Below are 22,103 nucleotides of genomic sequence, written 5' to 3'. Positions count from 1 at the left end.
TGCCTTTATATCAGCCTTCAGCATCCAGCTCCCATCGCCTGGCTCTCATGCAGTCACGTTGAGAGAAACCAACTGGATTTTTTTAAAAAAATTGGACCAACCATCATTTTTTTTTTTTAAAGTGGGTTTTTACCACCCTAGAATCATAGCATCTTGCAGCTGGGGAATTTAAATGCCATTGATCAAATAAAGCTGGAATTTTAAAGCTTGCATCAGCCATGAAACTACTGGATACACATAACAATCCCAACACAAAAGCAAATCACCGCGGATGTGGGAAATCTGAAATATAAACAGAAAGTGCCGGCAACACACAACGGGTCAGGCAGCATCTGCGGAAAGAGAAACAGAGCTAACGTTTCAGGTCGATGACCCGGGACGGGTCATCTTTCCGCAGATGCTGCCTGACCCGCCGAGTATTTCCAAACATTAAAAGCCCATCTGGTTCACGAACGCCCTTTAGGGAAGGAAATCTGCCTTCCTTACCCGGTCTGACCTATGTGTGACTCCAGACCCCACAGCAATGTGGTTGACTCTTAACTGCTCCTCTGTAATGGCCCAGCGAGCCACTCAGGCTCACCAACACCACCTTCTCAAGGGCAATTGGGGTCGGGCAATAAATGTTGGGCCTTGCCAGCGACGCCCACATCCCACGAAGGAATAAATGAAAACATGGCCACCATTGAGCTTTGCCAACAAATTGCCCGTTTGCCTGTTCAAGTGGATTGCAAAATGAAGATGGACAGAGAGCTCTCCTGGTGTGCTGGCCTCCAGGTGATCCATCAACCAACTTCACTAAAAACAGATTCACCCATCGTTCAGATATTTAAGAACAAATGAAGACAGACTGGATCGACTTATATTCACTGGAATTTAGAAGGAGAGGGGATCGCATAGAAGCATATAAAATTCTGACGGGATTAGACAGGTTAGATGCAGGAAGAACGATCCCAATGTTGAGCAAGTCCAGAACCAGGGATCACAGATAAGGGGGTAAGCCATCTAGGACTGAGATGAGGAGAAACTTTTTCACCCAGAGAATTGTGAACCTGTGGAATTCTCTACCACAGAAAGTTGAGTCCAGTTCGTTAGATATATGCAAAAGGGAGTTAGATGTGGCCCTTATGGCTAAAGGGGTCAGGTGGTATGGAGAGAAGGCAGGAGTGGGGCACTGAAGTTACATGATCAGCCATGATCTTATTGAATGGCGGTGCAGGCTCGAAGGGCCAAATGGCCTGCTCCTGCACCTATTTTCTATGAATCCATGATCGGATCAGCCATTTCCCTGCCCGCTTCCCATAACCCCTTATTCCCCTTTCTGCTCGTGGGACCTTGCATTGCACATACTGCCCACCGCATCCACCGGCAAAAACAGGTGACTCATTTCAAAAACAAATACACTGGTTATAAAGAACTTTGGAAAGTGCCACGTACCAATGGAGGCTTCTTTCAAATCCGACCGACACAGTGATCTGAAATGCGTGCAACTGAAGCACAGCAGAGGGTTATCACAAACCCCTCAAACATAGTCGCATTAGGAAAACCAACCTCACGGCCAGTTTTAGGTTTAAGCAAAGGAAAGAATCCCTCTGCCCGGTATCTCGGCTGAAATAGACACCCAGACTGCAACTCATCCTCCCTCACAATTACCTAGAAATGAACTTGGGAGTCACTTCTTCACTCTCACCGTACACATAGTCCCTGCCGCCCCTGCTCGCAATGCCGCTTTGCTGGCACAACTAGAACAATTCAACAAGTCACACGCGCAGACAATTCCGGTTCGCTGAATATGGTATGCAAATGTTATTCCCGAAGGAGGTCACAGGAAGGCCGATTTGCATCCTGAAGTGGCTAAAATGGAGAACTAAAAGTAAAGATTAGGACTTCAATACAGCGCCTTTCATGACCTCGGGATGTCCCAAAGAGCTTTACAGCCAATGAAATACTTTGAGTGTAGTCACTATTGTAATGTAGGAAATGCTGCAGCCTCACTTTGCACACAGCAAGCTCCCACAAACAGTAATGTGATATTGAATCTGTTTTAATGATGTCGGTTGAGGGATAGATATTGACCAGGGCACCTGGGATAGCTCCCCTGTTCTTCTTCAAAATAGTCCCATGGGAGCCTTTACATTCACCCGAGAGGGGCAGACGGGTCCTCGGTTTAACGTCTCATCCGAAAGACGGCACCTCTGACATTGCAGCACTCCCTCAGCACTGCACTGGAGTGTCAGCCTGGATTTTGTGCTCAAGTCTCTGGAGTGGGACTCGAACCCACAACTTTGTAACTTAAGAGGCGAGGGTACTATCCACTGGGCCATGGCTGGCACAAGCCACTTCCCCAAGATAGCATTAGATGTAGGCTACCAACAACTGAGTGTTGGGGATCCCAACTGAACTCAGGGTACTGCTGAAGTTCAATCAGCTAAAAACACAGTTTGCCGACTCAGGGCATGAGTAAGCCTCTTGCTGATTGGCCAGCTCGGACCACGCCACCCGTTTGGGCATTAGCTTGCAGGATTATCTGAAACTCGTGTGGTAAGAAGCCCAGCCCTCAGTCACAGGTCTACTTCTCCAGATCCCATTAATGAGCAAGGCTGAATGGTCAATCATCATCAGTTCCTCAACATACTGTGGACCTGCCTGGCTATATTATAATGACTTCAATTTCAATCTTTCTTCACTAGGAGCATCAATTTGAAAAAGGAAGAGTTTGCACCGAGAATCGCACTTTTCACGACCTCTGGACGTCCCACAGCACTTTACAGCCAATGAAGTATTTTGGGAGTATAATCTCTGTTGTAATGTAGAAGATTTGATACCACCTCCACACGAACTAAACCCTAATGACCTCCTCCTTACAAAGAGAATAGTCAGAAATTACCCCAACACACTGCAAAAGGTAAGAATGTACTGCCACAATCCTCCAGATCACAATCACATAGCATGCTCAAACATAGAAAATAGGTGCAGGAGTAGGCCATTCAGCCCTTTGAGCCTGAAGACATTTCTCCTAAACTCTCTCCTCACTCTCTTTGTGGCAATTTTAAATTGTTGATCCCATAGCACAGACTCCCCAACCAGAGGAAATAGTCCTTCCCTATTCATCCCATCAAAACCCTTCATAAACTTAAAAAAAATCTTCTCTGATGTATTGAGACTCTTGAGCTTCGCAGCGTATTCAGCTCCCTTGGATTGTTTGTTGGAGTTCATGCCTCCAGCCAGTTCTTTCAATAAAGTCCAAGCAGGAGTCAATCGCAATACTGAAGTTGAAATAATAAGCATCCTTTTGCAATGTTGCCTTTTATACAAGCATGCTGGTAAATGAGACGCCTCCTTTAGGCGGGATTGAAATGTCCCATTACTGAAATGATAAGAGCATTTTTCCGTCCTGCGTTGGGAGTAAATCCAGACCCACTAGTTTGGCTACATTATTGTTGATCAAAATCCTGTCGAGTGTTCAGTGTGCTGAAGCCCACAATATCTCTCGTGAACGTGCAAAACCCCTTGCATGAGGATTAAACCGTTGGGTGTCGATTGAGCCTGGGAAATGGCACGACACTTGGATGTCTAGAGCATCAAGGTGGTTGTGGGGGGGGGGGGGGGAGCGGGTTAGCATAATGCAAGCATCACTTCCACCTGAAGTGAGATGTTTGTCGAAGAGCCATCGAGTCCGACTCTTGGGACAATGGCTGCCGGAAGGCATCACCTGGAAACCAGGTATGGGAATGTGTGCTTGTATAGCCGTGCAGTAGAACTGGTCTCCAGTCGTCTTAGTTAATCCTTGCCACTGGACCAAGACCTCGCTCTGTCAAGCCCGTGTGGTGGCTGTTGTGCAACGGCCACCACACGTTAAAAAAAATCCACGCACAGGCATCTTCCACTCTTCAGGATGTAGTTCAGGATCTGGAATATTAGGTCCTTCATTGAAACATCTGTGAACTCATCCCTTTTTGATGTGGAAGCAAGTCATCCTCGATATGAAGGACCGGCTGCCTATGATGATGATGATCCAGGCAGTGGTGCATACCAAGACTGGGTTGCAGAGAAGTATTCAGCTGCTGATGAAGCTCCACACCTCCAAATGGCACTCTCTCTGATAGGATAGCGTGTGTGCATGTTACATTATGGTCAGAAGGAGGGTGGCAGTGCATTTGGACATTTTACGATGAGTTGCGTTGCTCAGTCTGCCACTTGTTCCTGGTATCCCATCTGCCTCGTAAGGGCTTAAACCTGGTCACTTGTCCAATGATGAACTGGTGACGATCCTCTCTCTGGGGTGGAGATCGTTAAGGTCAGTGGGACAAAATATCGGAACATAACTGGTCAGCAAGGTATCGGGAGGATAACTGCCCATGGATCCAGTCCCCAGGGGCAGCAGCGCTTGCCCAGGACCCATGGTACTGGACCCCAGTAGGAGTAACGCCTGCCCAGCGCCCACAGAACTAGTGCCCAGTCAAGAAAGACTTCCATTTATATAGCGCCTTTCATGACCACCGGACGTCTTAAAGTGCTTTACAGTCAATGAAGCACTTTTGGAGTGCAATCACTTTTGTAATGTGGGAAACGCATCGGCCAATTTGCACACAGCAAGCTCCCACAAACAGCAATATGATAATGATCAGATAATCTGTTTTTGTTATGTTGATTGAGGGATAAATATTGGCCAGGACACCGGGGAGAACTCCCCTGCTCTTCTTCAAAATAGTGCCCTGGGACCTTTAACGTCCACTTGCAAGCAGCCATTTAACATCTCATCCGAAAGACGGCACCTCCGACCATGCAGCACTCCCTCAGCACGGCACTGGGAGTTTCAGCCGAGATTTTTGTGCTCAAGTCCCTGGAGTAGGACTTGGACCCACAACCTTCTGACTCGGAGGCGAGAGCGCTGCCCACTGAGCCACAGCGGACGCCAGTAGGAATAAGTACCTGGCCAGCATCGATAGTAGGGAGAAGTACCTGCCTGTCACCCATGATACGAGACCCCCCCCCCCCCCCCCTCCTAGGGACCAGCATCCTGGATAGAATGAGGAGAATATTGTGTTCTGTTGGTGGCGATGGAAAGGTATGTAGCCCAATTACTAAATGCCAATTCCCCTCAGACACATTTCTTGTGGACTAGCATGGCATTAAGTGTGTAAAAAGCTATTTTTATTTCTGTGTGTAGTTAAGTTTCTAGTTTAAACACCTCATCACCTTTGATAATGCAAATCTGTTAAACTGACCCAGTTAGATGCTCAATTAATACCTCATTTTTATGCAGTATCTGGCCTAGTGAGCGTAAATGTATTCTAGGCTCTATAAGCAGCTCCTTCTGGTCTTGTTATTGAAAATATGAATCATTTTTCTTAAGCGGTTTAGTACAATATCACCAACACTCCAGATTTGCTGATTTTGCCCTGTTGTTTCATTGAAAACGATTCCCCAGGATATGGGGGGTGGGGGGGGGGGGGGGGGTAGAGAAAGGAGATGTTTTTCTCTCTTTTGTATCAGAGGTAAATTGAACACATTTAAACAATACATTATGAATTGAGAGTGAGTGCAATTCTGTTGCTTTTACAGTACATTTTAGAAGCACTCAGAAAGCAGCAGAAATCTTTACTTGATTTAAAGAAACACTAAAGTTAGCATTTGCCCAGATGCTTTTGAGGGTTTATTTCCCCCTTCCCACCACCCCCCCCAAAAAATAATTCTGATAATGTATAGCCAATCCAGCCATTTGCATAGTGCCCCGAGATGAGTTAGTGACAGAAGTGACAGCGAGCCCCATCGTATCCATCCCTGGGAGCACACACTGCCACAACACACACTCCTGTGCCAACATTTAGCCACACTGCACTGTCCAGAATTAAAGGCGAACACCCTGGAACGCTACAGAGGCCATGTGGTGCAAAAAAAAAAGTTAGCGCTGGTTGAAGCACAAATGTTCTTGAGGTGCAGGAGAGAGCCTGTTATGTTGTATAAATAGTTGTCCCACTGCAGAGGAGTTCAGGCAGTGAGACCCCACAACCTTGGTGTATCGCAGCCCGCAGGATATATGTCTTCCTGTCACTACACCATGCTAAGGCCAGAAAGACCCACTGCTGGGGGGGGGGGGCCGGAGGGAGTTTGGTTCTTTGCCTTTAATTAAAGACCCGCCCCCCTGGATGGCGGCTTGTGGAAACATGGGGACCTCCAATGCCCTCAGTAATTGATATTATTAAACAGCGACGTCGGAGCACTGAGCTCCAGCAACGGAAAAGGCGCCAGGCCCGAGAATGGACACTGGGTGCCATCGCCTGCTGGAGTGCGTGTGTGTGCATGCTGGGGTGGGGGGGAAAAGAGATTACACAAAACATAAACTGCCCAATGACACCAAACACCAACCAGTGCACTTGCTGTAAACTACCAGACAGTGGTCTTCATTCTCTTCAGCTGGCCATTCTGTTTCAGGGGACTTTATTGTGGGTTTTTTTTTGGGGGGGGAAACGCATAAATAATGAATGCTTACCTCACCGATTTGATGAATTTTGGCAGCCGTGTGCAGAGGTTCCAGGCTCTCTCATGGCAAGTGCGAGCCTGGGGGAGGGCACGCTGTATATATTACACACACACACAATAAATACACAGCACTGCCTCAGACTTGTGAAAAGTCACGTTGTCACCAAAGCTCTGCTTTTATAATCGGTTTGGGTCCGCTGCTGGGACCGGACCTGCTGGATTTGCAAAGGCTGGTTGGTGCAGAGGAAGGCCCTCGAATTCCTGGCCTCAGCTAATCCCAGAGAGAGGGAAGGGAAACTTGCACCATGCATTGGCAATGAATACCTGTGAAGTGTAGTCGCCCATGGCAAACACAGCAAGGTTCCGCAAATAGCAACCATTGCCAAGTTCATCCATTCGGATGGTGTTGGTTGTGGGATGAAAATTGGCCAGGACGCCAGAAGAACTCCTTGCTCTTCCTTGGAAAGGTTCCACGTGGATCAAGTCCACCTGAACATGCAGGTGGGGGCTCGTCTTAACGACAGCACCTCCGACAGCGCTGCGCTCCCTCAATGGAAGCGTCGCCTCAGATTCTCAAACCCGAGTGGTGCTTGAACCCACAACCTCCTGAGGTAGCCGACTGCACCAGATGCGGCATTTTGGCAACCGCAGCTCAGACACCCCATTGACAAGATGCACTGCAGCAACTCGCCAAGGCTTCTTCGGCAGAACCTCCCAAACCCGTGACCTCTATCAACTTATCATAGAAACATAGAAAATAGGTGCAGGAGTAGGCCATTCGGCCCTTCTAGCCTGCACCGCCATTCAATGAGTTCATGGCTGAACATGCAACTTCAGTACCCCATTCCTGCTTTCTCACCATACCCCTTGATTCCCCTAGTAGTAAGGACTTCATCTAACTCCTTTTTGAATATATTTAGTGAATTGGCCTCAACAACTTTCTGTGGTAGAGAATTCCACAGGTTCACCACTCTCTGGGTGAAGAAATTCCTCCTCATCTCGGTCCTAAATGGCTTACCCCTTATCCTTAGACTGTGTCCCCTGGTTCTGGACTTCCCCAACATTGGGAACATTCTTCTAATCCCGTCAGAATTTTAAACGTTTCTATGAGGTCCCCTCTCATTCTTCTGAACTCCAGTGAATACAAGCCCAGTTGATCCAGTCTTTCTTGATAGGTCAGTCCCGCCATCCCGGGAATCAGTCTGGTGAACCTTCGCTGCACTCCCTCAATAGCAAGAATGTCCTTCCTCAGGTTAGGAGACCAAAATTGTACACAATACTCCAGGTGTGGCCTCACCAAGGCCCTATACAACTGTAGCAACACCTCCCTGCCCCTGTACTCAAATCCCCTCGCTATGAAGGCCAACATGCCATTTGCTTTCTTAACCGCCTGCTGTACCTGCATGCCAAGCTTAAATGACTGATGTACCATGACACCCAGGTCTCGTTGCACCTCTCCTTTTCCTAATCTGTCACCATTCAGATAATAGTCTGTCTCTCTGTTTTTACCACCAAAGTGGATAACCTCACATTTATCCACATTATACTTCATCTGCCATGCATTTGCCCACTCACTTAACCTATCCAAGTCGCTTTGCAGCCTCATAGCATCCTCCTCGCAGCTCACACTGCCACCCAACTTAGTGTCATCCGCAAATTTGGAGATACTACATTTAATCCCCTCGTCTAAATCATTAATATACAGTGTAAACAGCTGGGGCCCCAGCACAGAACCTTGCGGTACCCCACTAGTCACTGCCTGCCATTCTGAAAAGTCCCCATTTACTCCTACTCTTTGCTTCCTGTCTGACAACCAGTTCTCAATCCATGTCAGCACACTACCCCCAATCCCATGTGCTTTAATTTTGCACATTAATCTCTTGTGTGGGACCTTGTCGAAAGAGGCAGTCCCTCGAAATGAGGATGACTTGCTTCCACGGCCAAAAGGGATGAGTTCACAGGTGTTGCAATGAAGGACCTAATATTCCAGGTCCTGAACTACATCCTGAAGGGTGGAAGATGCCTGTGCGTGGATTTTTTTTTTTTTTTTTTTATAAACGTGGGGTGACCGTTGCACACCAGCCATCACACGGGCTTGACAGAGCTAGGCCTTGGTCCATTGACAAGGATTACCCAAGACTAACTGGAGACCTGCTCTGCTGTAAGGACCTAGCACGCACACGTATCGCAGTGTGGGCTGGCCCATGCTGCCTCTGGGCCCTCGCCTCTTCTGGCCCCGAACTCATGCCTCCCCTGGGCCCCTATCAACTAGGACGAGGGCAGTCGGCACATGGGAACACCAACATCGCCTCCATGTTCTGCTCCAAGTCACACACCATCCTGACTTGGAAGTATATCGCCGTTCCTTCATTGTCGCTGGGTCAAAATCCTGGAACTCCCTCCCTAAGAGCGCTGTGGGAGCACCTTCACCACACGGACTGCAGCGGTTCAAGGCGGCGGCTCACCACCACCTTCGAGGGCAATTAGGGGATGGGCAATAAATGCTGGCCATTGGCAATGACTTTAAAAAAATAAAATAAATAAATAAATAAATAAATGCCGGCCTTGCCAGCGACGCCCACATCCCATGAACGAATTTTTAAAAAACAAGTGACTCGCCAGGTAAATGCACTGCCCTGGGTAGTGCTGAGCCATAAAGACCAGAAAGGCCTCAGGCTCGATCACTAGTCTCTGCTGACGCTGGCCAGGGATACCAAAGAGGGAAATTCCCTTCCAAGTTAGAGAGGAGATTGGGGGGGGAGGGGGGGGAAAGTGGGTGTAAGAGACAAGATAAGGGAAAGTTCACCATAATCCCTGCTCCTGAGCCAGCAATCTCGACCGGAAAGTGTGGAGATGCTTACTGAACGAGGACAAGATCAGGCCCAGCTGCGATGCCCAGCTCCGATCAAACAACCTGCCAACTCTTCTCGTCTACGCTGATCCAATAACAATTTGCATTTACACAGCACCTTTAATGTAGCAAAACATCCCAAGGCACTGCACAGGAGCGCTGCCAGACAAGATCTGACACCAAAGAATAACTAATTGAGCTGGCAATGTTCAGCATAAACTTCCACCGTAATCAGATATACTTATTCAACTTTTTTTTTTAAATATGTGTTTTAACTGTTTTTCTTAAGAGTCCATCTACATATTCTCCACTCTGAAGGGGGAACAAGTTACTTTTAATTTCAAGTTTCCCTGGAGGGTTTTTAATGTCATCACATTCTCGGTTCTGATGCTCGCCTGATTGAGTTTGTATTGGTTTTTCCTTTCAGCATTTTTAAAGCTTGTATCACACGTCCTGCTCAATCTTTTCCTCCAGTGAAAGCAAGCTCAGCAACGAGAGTCTTTCCTCATAACCTGGAGCCCTCGTTCCTGGGGTTCACCGTTCCCCGAACCCTCCATCAATGCCCCTTTTCTGATTCCAACATCTGCAGCCTCTGGGAATTGGAGCAGTGAAATAAAGTGAAAGGATTTTATTTTTCTCCTTCAGAGTAAAACAATGAGTCCAGCATGCACACGTTATCTGATGTTTCCACAGTCCAGCAATGGCACAACAAAATACTTGGCTGAAACTTTCCTGTTCCCCCCCCCCAACACAAGCTATCTTATCCATACGCAACATCAATAAGACACAACTGGACAATGACCAATAATCCACCTTCTCTTTCAAATAGATTTTAAGACTCAATAAAAAGGATCCTGGATTATTCTCTGAATTCGTGCTAGTTTAAAATGAGAAAATGTTCGTTAATTGTTATTTTGCATACTGACAGTACAGGCCAGATAGTCCCAACAGCAATGGCTTCTTCGGCAGCACCTCCCAGACCCGCAATCTCTACCACCTAGTATAGTATTAGGCGGTCCCTCGCATCGAGGATGACTTACTTCCACACCAAAAAGGGATGAGTTCACAGGTGTTTCAATGAGGGACCTAACATTCTAGGTCCCGAACTACATGTTGAAGGGTGGAAGATGTCTGTGTGTGGATTTTTTTAACGTGTGTTGACCGTTGCACACCAGTCACCACATGGGCTTGACAGTGCTAGGTCTTGGTCCAGTGGCAAGGGTTAACTAAGACGACTGGAGACCAGCTCTGCTGCACGGACCTAGTGTGCACACATAATCGCAGTGTGGGCTGGCCCGTGCTGCCCCTGGGCCCTCGCCTCTCCTGGGCCCCGATCTCTCACCGCTCCCTCCGCCCCGATCAAAAATGGTGCAGTCAATAACTGGACATCAATTAGTCTCCTCTTATCTTGGAGACATCAACTATCGACACACTGTTACCACCTAGAAGGACAAGGGCAGCAGGCACATGGGAACACCACCACCTCCACATTGCCCTCCAAGTTACACAACTTCCTGACTTGGAAATATACCTCCGTTCCTTTATTGTCTCTGGGTCACAATCCTGGAACTCCCTCCCAAACAGCACTGTGGGAGCACCTTAGAAACATAGAAAATAGGTTCAGGAGTAGGCCATTCGGCCCTTCTAGCCTGCACCGCCATTCAATGAGTTCATGGCTGAACATGCAATTTCAGTACTCCCTTCCTTCACCACACGGACTGCAGCGTTTCAAGGCGGCAGCTCACCACCATCTTCTTGAGGGCAATTAGGGATGGGCAATAAATGCTGACCTTGCCAGCGACGCCCACATCCCATGAACGAATAAATAAAATGTAAAAACACCCAAACGCTGCAGAATGGGGACACACTGTGCTCCCACTGTTACAATGAGCCAGCTGTGCAACGTGTAGCATTAATGACACTTTTGAGAGTTCGAAGCTAGAGTATAAGTGAAGGAAATAGAATTCTGTTTTCCATAAGGAAAGGACCCCTTTTATAACTAATGTGACACCAAGCGTGTGATTAATTCAACTGCTCCACCTCACCCTTTCAAACAGGCCGGTTGTGTGTGGAGCACAGCTGTGACACTTTGAACCCTCGATTTCCACCCCCCACTTCAGCCAACCAAGAACTGCTCGAAGAAAAGGAAACTCTGAAACGGCCAATTTATAAACGTAAGACAACTGGGCGGGAGCTCAGAGGCACCGGCAAGAGAAAACAAAAACACAAATTGCTGGGAATATCCGAGGTGCTAAAATATCCTGATGACAACACTGATTTCGCACACCAGCGAGCCCAATACAGAATCAATCCGCTGTGAAGTGAATCTGGCCAAGCAAAGCGCTCATACATGCTCCTCTGCAGGCAGTTTTTGTGTTCCTTTCAGGAGGGGAGGGCCATGTCAGCCTCCCGCTGGTGCTCCCTCCTAACTTACTTTTCCCAGCCAGCACCATTCCCCTTCAGGCACCAAGCACAGGTGCAGTTGGCAAATTACGTTGCACAGAATTAAGCACAATATACAGCAAAGAAACAGGCCATTCGGCCCACCTTGTCTGTGCCGGTGTTTATTCTCCACACGAGTCTCCTCCAATTCCAGCCATCTCATCTCAGCCCTTCAGCATATCGGTGTCAGCTGTGGCTCAGTGGGTAGCACCCTCGCCTCGAAGTCAGAAGGTTGTGGGTTCAAAGCCCATTGCAGAGACTTGAGCACAGAAATCTAGGCCGACACTCCAGGCTGGCGTCTTTCAGTTGAGACATTAAACTGAGGTCCCGTCTGCTCTCAGGGTGGACATAAAAGATCCCACGGCACTATTTCGAATACAAGCAGGGGAGTTATCCCCGGTGTCATGGCCAATACTTCATCTTCAGCAGTCCATCGAAATCGAGGAAGACGTACTTCCACTCTAAAAGTGAGTCCTTAGGTGACTGAACAGTCCAATAAGGGAATTACAGTCTCTGTCACAGGTGGGTCAGACAGTGGTTGGAGGAAAGGCTGGGTGGGACTGGTTCGACGCACGCTCCTTCTCTGCATGCTCTCGGCGACGAGACTTCAAGGTGCTCAGCGCCCTCACGGATGCCATTCGACCAATATTTATCCCTCAATCAACAAAGCAAAACAACATCTTTCCATTCCATTTCCTCTCATCTACTCGTCTGGTTTCCTTTTGAAAGCATCGAAGCTATCGGCCTCAACCACTTCCTGTGGTAGTGAGTTCCACATTCTAACCACTCTCCAAGTAGACATTTCTCCTCATTTCCCTACTGGATTTATTAGTAACATTATTAGAACATTTTAGATTCTCTTCCAAGTGGAAACATTCTCTCCACATCTACTCCCCAGTTTGGTATCATCTGCAAATTTTGATACAGAGTTATTTGTTCCCAAGTGCAAATCATCAATGTAAATTATGAACAACAGTGGTCCCAGCACTGATCCTTGTGGAACTCATGCTTTCTACTTTCCTCCAATCTGAATAACTACCCTTTACCCCCTACTCTCTGCCTTCAACCCATGCATCATTTTAAAGCCCCTTAAGGGTCTCCTTTAAGTCTTCTCTTTTCTTAAAAAAAAACAACCAATCTTTCCGAATAGCTGTAATCTCTCAGATTTGCTACCATCCTTATAAATCATGTTCACACTTTTTTCATGACTTCTATATCCACAGTATGGAGACCAGAACTGTCGACAGTGTTCCAAGTATGGCCTGCCAGGGTCCTTTACAATTTTAACTTAACTTCCCTACTTTTGAACTCTCTACTTTTAAAAATAAGTCCCAGTGCTTTGTCAGCATTTTTAATTGCTTTGCTGACCTGCGAAGATGCTTTTAATGATTTGTTCACCTGCATCCCGAGATCCCTTTGATCGTCTCCCCCATTCCGTTTCTTGTTTTCGAAGGTGTAGGTGATGTGAGATGGTGATGGTTCTAATTTTCCTACCAAAGCGCATCACCTCACATTTAACTATGTTCATTTGCCACTTAACTGCCCAGTCTGCAAGTTTTCTAATGTCTTCTTGTATTATGCTGCATTCTTCCTGAGTGTTAGTAATACCCCCAGTTTGGTATCACCTGCAAATGTTCATATTGAGTTACTTGTTCCCAAGTCCAAATCATCAATGGAAATTCTGAATAAGTGGTCCCAGTACTGAACCCTTGTGGACCACCACTTTCTACCTTCCTCCAATCTGAATAATTACCCTTTATCCTACTCTCAGCTTTCTATTTTTTGGCCATTTTTTAATCCATTCAGCTATTTGTCCATTGACTCCCCACGCCCTAACCCATCTCATGCTGTGCGGTACCTTATCAAAGCCCCGTGGAAAATCCAAGTATATGACATCTACTGCATTACCCTCGTCTACTCTCTCCATCCCATCTTCAAAGAATTCGATCACGTTAGCTAAGCATGACTTGGCCTTTCGGAATCCATGCTGACTACTTGTTTTATTACATTTTCTGTATCTAGATGCTCTATCACTTCTTTCAGTATAGATTCCAGTAACTTTCCTGATCATTGATGTTAAGCTGACTGGCCTAGAGTTACCAGGTCTTGGTCCATCTCCCTTTTTATATATAGAAACACCATCTGCCTGTCCTCTGGCACCACAGAACATACACACAAATATACACATACATATACCCACACACACACGCATGATAAGAACTCATGCTAATTGTGGAAGCAAGTCTTCGTCAATTCCGAGGGACTGCCCATGATGACAGAAAGATAAAGAACATAAAAATTAGGACCAGGAGTAGGCCATCTAGCCCCTCGAGCCTGCTCCGCCATTCAACAAGATCATGGCTGATCTGGTAAGATATATGTAGATATTACAATTGATATGATGGGTATACAAGGTATATAGATATAGTTCCACAGAAGAGGGGACAGCAGTTCCCAAGGCTCCAAGAAAGCAAGTCCCCACTGCACCTCAACAGACACAGTGGCCATATACATTCCTACATGTCAAAAATGGAAGAACTAGGTTTTTGCCACTGTCTATACTTCTAGGAATATAGGAGCAGGAACAGGCCATTCAGAACTTGAAGCCATTAAATTAGATCAGGGCTGATCTGTACCACGTCATTTACCTGCCTTAGCTCCATCAATGCAATGCAAATTTCTGCAATGCAAAAGCACCTTTGAAAAGCTCAGCTACCAAACAGGTACAATATCCATCTGGAGAGTGCAGTGTCTGGTGAACCTCGGAAATCTCAAGGTAACAAAACATCCTAACCAGCATAATTTAACGTCATAGCATCTCACAATGGCCCAAGCAGAATATTTAAAGCTGAGCATGAAACAGAGCCACAATGGTCCCAGGTTGGAACAGCCAGTCTGTGCTGAGCCAGGGAAGCAATTGGCTTCAACGGCTGGATTACAGAAAACAGTCAAGGTTTTCAGGTCTGGTGACGACCCAGTGACTCCTGGTGGAAAAAGCCCAGTGAGGCAAGACAGGACTGGGTTTGTCAGTGATGTCTCAACAACAAGTTGAATTTATATAGTGCCTTTAACGTACTAAAGCGTCCGAAGGCGCTTCACAGGAGCGGAGTTTGATACCAAGCCACAAAAGGAGATATTAGGACAGGTGACTAAAAGCTTGGTCAAAGAGGTAGGTTTTAAGGGGCATCTTAAAGGCGGACAGTTAGAGGTGGAGGGGTTTAGTGAGGGAATTCCAGAGCTCAAGGCCTTGGCAACAGACGGCACGGCCCTCTAATGGAGGAGCAATTAAAATCGGAATGTGCAAAAGGCCAGAATTAGAGGAGCGCAGATATCCCGGGGGGGGGGGGGGATTGTGGGGCTGGAGGTGATTAGAGTTAGGGAGGGGCGAGGCCATGGAGGAATTTGAAAGCAAGGATTAGAATTTTGAAATCGAGGCGTTGCTTAACTGGGAGCCAATGTAGGTCAGCGAGCACAGGGGTGATGGGTGAGCAGGACGTGGTGCGAGTTAGGACATGGGCAGCCGAGTTTTGGATCAACTCTAGTTTACGTAAGGTAGAATGTGGGAGGCCAGCCAGGAGTGCGTTGGAACAGTCAAATCTAGAGGTAACAAAGGCATGGATGAGGGTTTCAGCTGCAGGTGAGCTGAGGCAAGGGCAGCGATGGAGTCTCCCTACCCCACGGTTGAATAGCCTCCTGAAATCTGCTAAGCTCACAGTCACTCGTGCCAGATGTCGGAGAATGGTCATCCTTATGGAGCCATACCTCATCATGAGTCACCACCTTCCACAGCAAGGGTGGGGGAAGGGAAAGATGATGAGAGTGAAAACATTTTTAGGCTGCGACATTCCACAGCTTTGCAAATGGATTTGAAAAAAGATCAGAAACTGCTGCAGTACAGGCACCGTAGAATTCAGATGGATACAGGTTGAACCTCCCTTATCCAGAATTCCCTTATCTGGAACCACCCCTCGTCCAGAACCAGTCCAGGCCACTGGGTGGCGCATACGCAGAACTCCGACATGAACAAATTGAAGACCTTCCTCGCTGCAGACTCCCGCAATCGATGGCCTGACCCCGCGATCCACCGCCACCTCCAATCTCTCTGCCGCACTCTCAGCCCCAAGCCAGCCAGCCCCAATATCCCCTTGCTCAGTACCTGTACCATCCAATTTAACGTGCCCACCCCTCGTCCAGAAAAATCCCTTATCCAGAACAGGTCAGGTCCCGAGGGTTCCAGATAAGGGAGGTTCAACCTGTATCCATCTGAATGAGTCACTCCAGCTAGCATAGACAATGGGCAAAATCAATCACTTCAAACCAACCCCAGTGCTTCAAACTCCTAAATTAGTTCCTAGTTTTATGACCAGAATGAACGCTACAGGAAGAGTTAAGAGAATTGAATTTTAATAGATGGATTCCGATAGCGTAACAAGCTGCAACAGCAAAATCTCAGCAAATTTAGGAATGTCAGCAGAACTGAGATCTAATCAAAGCCTCTAATTCTCCTAATACTTTAGAAATACTTGTTTTCGCTCAAGACTACTTCTACATCACTGGGTCTTAGCATTGTCACTGTTCTGTGAAATAAAGAATGTGTTTTTTTGACAGCTTCTCTGTTCGTCAGTTGTTGAGTTTGGTTATGTTAGCAATAGACAAGTGTATTGCTGATTTTGTGTCATTACTGTCAAGTAATATGGTCGCTTGATTGACAAGAGTAAAACGGGCTGCTTTCTGCAGTTAACAGAATGGAGAAGGTCGGTACTCGGCGTAACATTACAATATTCTTTAATAGGTGCCATATGGGTCCTGTTGGGCACTTAATCACAAAATATACCCAAAAAGAATCATATAGAGCCACTAAACACAAAAAGGTAAAAGCAGCATAATGGAATAAAGATTAAACAATAAATTACTCCATTCACAACGATCTCGTCTAAACCAAACGGCTTGTGCAGCTTATTTGTCACGCGACAGATTGAAAGAAACAGACTCAGGTCAGCACACTTCAATTTTGTGCAACAAATTTTCTTCGGCAATATTCAAATTGCTTCCAGTAGCGACAGATCCATAACCACCAGAGCATTATATGGTTCAAAACGCTCTCTCCAAACACCAGCCCCGTTTGGAAGAACATGGGCCAGAATTGCACCCACCATTATGCTTTAGTCAAACTGCAGTGACAACACGCCAAAGCTGTCACCTTAAATTGATTTAAACCCATGTGATTTTGAATACCGTTTTTGTGCAAGGAAGTAGGGATAACTTTGAATTATTCATCCTGTCCCCACACTGCTGTTGAGACAGATTAAAAATGATATCCAACTTATCCAACAGGACTTGCAAAATTCACTTCAGAAATGACGACACTTGTTTGAAGGAATTCAAAACAACAAAAACTTACTCATAATTTCAAAAAAAAACCTTGTGCAACAGCAGGTGGCTCATGTTTTTTGATTGCATCTTGTAAAATGTTATGGAAAAACAGAGTTGGAAAATGCAGAGTGCAGCTAGTTTACAGGCAGTGCATTTCAGAGATTACTTCTTTTCAATTTAAGCCGCATGCTTTGCTTCGCCTCAGTGGGACAAATGGTTGAGTTGACTGATTTGAAAGCAGGGAGAGAGTAAAAGAAGCTCGCTCAGTAAATCTGAAAATATAATTCGCTTTTATACAGCTGTACCAAAAAAAACAAAGAGTTACTTCTTTGAAGTGGAAAAAAGTAATCATTGAATTCAGAGGAGGCGGGGATATATAACTAAAATATTTATCATTCCACAACTAAAACGGTAAGGTTTATTTTGATAAAATGCCATCACAGTCTGTTTATATCATGCCTGTGGGGCTGGCTGCTGAACAGACATGTAAAAACGCATCATGAGGATCTTGTCTTGCAAGTGTGTGTGTGTGTGTGTGTGTGTGTGTGTGAGAGAGAGAGAGTGATATCATCTCATGCAAACACAAGAAGGGAAATGATGTCATTCTGACTGCTGTCCAGTATCACACATCTAACATAAACTCGTGCCATGCACCTTTCTTTCTAAACACTTGAGATTTCAGTTAATTGTTTTCTTTTAAGTACCTTTCAAGGTTTTGGGAGTACTGTAGTCATCATCATAGGCAGTCCCTCAGTATTATATTACATTTCACAAGCGTGGTGTCGGGGGTGGAGGACAGGAAGCGCTCAAAAACAAAAGCATCTAGAATTCTTTATGTAATGTGCGTTCGTTTTTCAGCCAGCACCTCCCAGAGCCATTACATTTATAGTCGGCCATTTAGGACTGATGAGGAGAAACTTCTTCACTCAAGAGCATGGTGAATCTTTGGAATTCTCTGTCCCAGAGGGCTGTGGAAGCTCAGTCTTTGAGCATATTCAAACAGGGATCGATAAATTGTTTGGATATTAAGGGAGTCAAGGGATATGGGGATAATGCAGGAAAGTGGAGTTGAGGTAGATGATCAGCCATGATCTTATTGAATGGCAGAGCAGGCTCGAGGGGCCGAATGGCCTACTCCTGCTCTTATAGAAGTACATAGAATGTACAGCACGGAAGCAGGCTACGAAGCCCAACAGGTCTAAGCCACTGTTGTATTCCACATAAGTCTCCTCCCATCCCTCATGTCTTTTATCTAGCATCCCTTAAATGCATCAACGTAAAACCGGAATGTAGAGTCGCCTGTTAAGAAAATGCGTCACTTTTGAATGGTTTCAAACTGACCCAGTCATTTTTATAATATAAAACAATAACCTTACAGCAGCAAGCTTTCTCCAAATAGAATTTAAAAAGTGTAAAATCAAACAATAAATAAGCCACTTAGGCAGGAAATTAAGCTAGAATTGCAACTGAACCCTGTAAACAAGCGAGGGACCACGAGTGAGCTGATTTATTTGAGGGCTGCCACCAGAAACAATGACCAGAGAAGCTGCCGGATTGTTGTAAACACCCAGTTGGGTTCACCAGTGTCCTGCCCTATCTATATGTGACTTCTCACATCAAGTCTTCCTCGATTTCGAGGGAGTGCCTATGATGATGATATGTGACTCCGGTCTCACGCTCCATGGTTAACTCTTAATCTCCTCAAGGGAAGGCCAATAATTACTCATTTGCTGGTGCATTCTCCATAAGGGCATATTTTTTGTACACATTTCACAAGCTGCTGAGAGAAAATGTTCAAAACACAAACCCTGCAAGAACTGGGGGGGGGGGGGGGGAGAAGAACGCTGAGGAAGTATACACAAGTAATGAATAAACCAGAAATTCAACTATCACGATTCCAACTATCGCAATACAAAGAAGCAGCATCCATATGCACACCAAAGACGAGTGCATTCCATGGGTTATTCTGCACTACCCTAGCTTGGGGGACAATGGAGAATTTGGCAACTTTCCGCTCAAAAGACGAACGGCATTTTTTTTTTTGAAATCTAAATGAAAAACAGTTTGAGAAAGCAGGCACACTTGGATTAAAACTAAACACAGTGCCTTACCCATGCCCGCCGCAACGTTTCGCCTCAAACACCCGAATCTAAAGCAAGAGCACTCAGGCACGACCAAGAAATTACACCAGATGACCACAAGCTTCCGCAGTCAAAGAATGAATCAGATTTTTTCACTCGAGCGGCTCAAAAAAAACTGTTACAACTCTCCTCCACCACGTGTCTCCCTTAAAACACAATGTTTGCCTTCTCTCCTCCCCCCACCCTCTGCTTTTGATTCGGATCCATAGTTGACACACATCCAACAGCCATGTGACAAATCTCTCCCCCCCCCCCTCCTCCTCCCCTCACACACACACACACCCAAAAACGTAAACACAATGTGTGTCCTTTTTAAATAAAAGCAAATCTTTACACATATGCAAGTTGCGACAAGAGAATCAGATTGCAGCTTCACTTAACAGCATCGATGGATTTTTTTTAAAAAAGAATTGATTTAAAGCCAGACCGGGGGGGAAAGAGAGAGAGATTGAGAAACACGTTACCGTAAATATAGGCAGAGGTTTGGTGCATATTTAATGACTGGGTCTAAATAAAGCTTGTGTGCCATTTCCTAGATAGAGAGGGCAGTGTGTGTGTGTGTGTTGCAAGCCTGACATCAACTCATCCGTGCGACTATATTGCAAAAAATGTTTCAAATGGACTGCACGGCTCTTTTGTTTGTCGACCCATCGGATTACTTTCCGCTGCTACCCTCAGATCAAACGTGCAGGGATCTGACTGCAAACCCCCACCCAAGTTAAAGGGTTCATAATGTTTCACTTTGTTACATTACATACACAGCAACCTCAAAAAGCAGACACAAATGTGTTATTTTTTCTGTGTGAAAAGTTGGGAGATTTCGATTCAACAGAGATTTTTTTTTTAAAAAGAGACTAGAAAGGATGGGATTTTTCTGCACTTTCTCCCTCCTCTCTCTAAATATAACAAAACAAGGAGTGATTTACACAACAAAAGCAGCGATTCAGCCGGCGGGGAAAGTAAGGGGGGGGGGGGAATCTGTGCTTATTTCAAACCACCAACCCCCCCGCCTCCTTTTCCTTTTAAAACACATTTTTTTTGAACTGGCACCCAAGATTTGTTTACATTGCAAGCATCATACAAGGCGAGTAAAACAAAAGTCCAGAGACAGAACTGGAGATTATTTTCTAGCCTTTGAAACTCTCTCCCCCTACCCACCCCCTCCTCCACACCACAGATTACAAAAAAAAGAGGGGAGGGGATATATATTTTAAATAAAGCCTCACATTGCTCTCCACTATTTTTTTTTTACATTGGAGCAAAACTTTATTTTTAACCCCAACCCCCATACAAACACACACACAAACCGTGCTTTGTTCAACAACAAAAAAAACTTGTTCACCGGATCGCCCCGCCACATGAATCAGTCAGGAGCAAACAAATAGCAAAACCACAATTCCTCCCAAACATTGTACAATCTGAAAACTACTACAACATACACACACACAAAACCAGTCACTTCCCGCAAAACAAACCGCAAGCATCTGTAGCCATTTAGAATGAAGAAATAACCAAAGCATTTAAAATAAAAAATCACAATCTTGCTCCCTTCCCCATGTTATCCCTGAGGTAAATCCCATGCTCTATCTACAAGAGAGAGAAAGGAGGGCGAGAGGGGCTTGTTCGCCACAATCCTTACCTGCACAAAAAGTTGCTAAAAGTGCAAAAGTCAGCCAGCAAGCAATCATATTTAAATGCACCACAAAAATGTTGGGATTAATTTCCTGCGGTAGGGTTATCCGTTCAGTTCGACAACATTGAAAATGTGTTTTTTTTGTTCTCCTCCCTCCCACACCAATTTTTTTTCTTCACGAAACAGAGGGAAGAGCTGGACAGAATGCCAGAGTGACCCAAGGCCCGCTAATGTCCACGCCGAGCCGTCCACCACTCTCAGGCACAAACACATAAAGCAAGTACTGAGTTTTTTTTTTCCTCCCTTGTTGTTGGAACCACCACCACCTCCTCCTCCTGTGGTGTGTTTCTTCTTCTTCTTGTTTTTTTTTCTCTCCTCCTCCTCCTTTTGACGCGTGTGATGTTTTTTTTTCTCCTTCCAAAATAATGAGATATATATATATATATAAAATGATTGTGTGTGTGTGTGTGTGTTTGGGGAAATGCAACACAAAGTTCACTCTCTCCTCAGCAATCCCCAGTGCACAGCAGCGACCGCAGGGCTGGATGGTGTCTTCTGGAGCGGCAGAGGTTGGCAAAGATTCAGTCCTCGCGAAAGATGAGGCATAATTTTTGAATGGCCGGGCGGTGTGGCGAATCCACGGGAAAAAAAAACTGAACCCAGTCCAAAATGGCTTCTAAAAAAGCTTGTCCAGCAGCGAGCAGGGAAACCCGGATGTTTGCTTCAAAGGGGGGAGTGAGAGAGAGAGAATAACAGCAGCACCATGTGTCAGCCACACACCATTGGCTCAAAGTGACACAAGCAGAGATCCTGCCATACATGCATATACATGACACCAAATAACGGGAGAAAGTGAGAGAGGGGAGAGTCAGCTAAGCATGTGGCAGCTGCATATTACTGGCTTAAAGTGACACAGGGAAAGAGAGAAACCATTAAATAAATACATAGACATAAAAAACTGCAGAGAGAAAGTGAAAGAGGGGAGAGTAAGATCAGTTATGTGGCAGCTACATTGGCTTAAAGTCACACAACTACAGATCCTTCAATAAATGCACATACATGACAAAACTGGAGAAAGTGAGAGAGGGGAGAGAATGATATAAGCATATGTCAGCCACACATCATTGGCTCAGTGACACAGGGAGAGAGAGAAAGAGAAAACAAGTGAGAGAGGGGAGAATGA

General features: G+C 45.8%; 1 protein-coding gene across 1 annotated transcript in view; it reads right to left on the bottom strand.

Annotated features, from left to right (window-relative positions):
- acvr2ba (activin A receptor type 2Ba) overlaps positions 1 to 21,135 on the bottom strand; it is a 229,877-nt gene extending 208,742 nt beyond the window's left edge. The window contains exon 1 of the mRNA XM_070880119.1: positions 20,927 to 21,135. Coding sequence (XP_070736220.1) covers positions 20,927 to 20,975 — 49 coding nt within the window. The 5' untranslated portion in view covers positions 20,976 to 21,135. The remainder of the gene's footprint in view (positions 1 to 20,926) is intronic.
- Positions 21,136 to 22,103: the final 968 nt, after the last annotated feature.

The sequence above is a fragment of the Pristiophorus japonicus genome, chromosome 5, assembly GCF_044704955.1.
Source record: "Pristiophorus japonicus isolate sPriJap1 chromosome 5, sPriJap1.hap1, whole genome shotgun sequence".
Lineage (NCBI taxonomy): Eukaryota > Metazoa > Chordata > Chondrichthyes > Pristiophoridae > Pristiophorus > Pristiophorus japonicus.
Note: the sequence above shows the minus strand (reverse complement) of the source record. Positions and strands in the feature narration are given on the sequence as shown.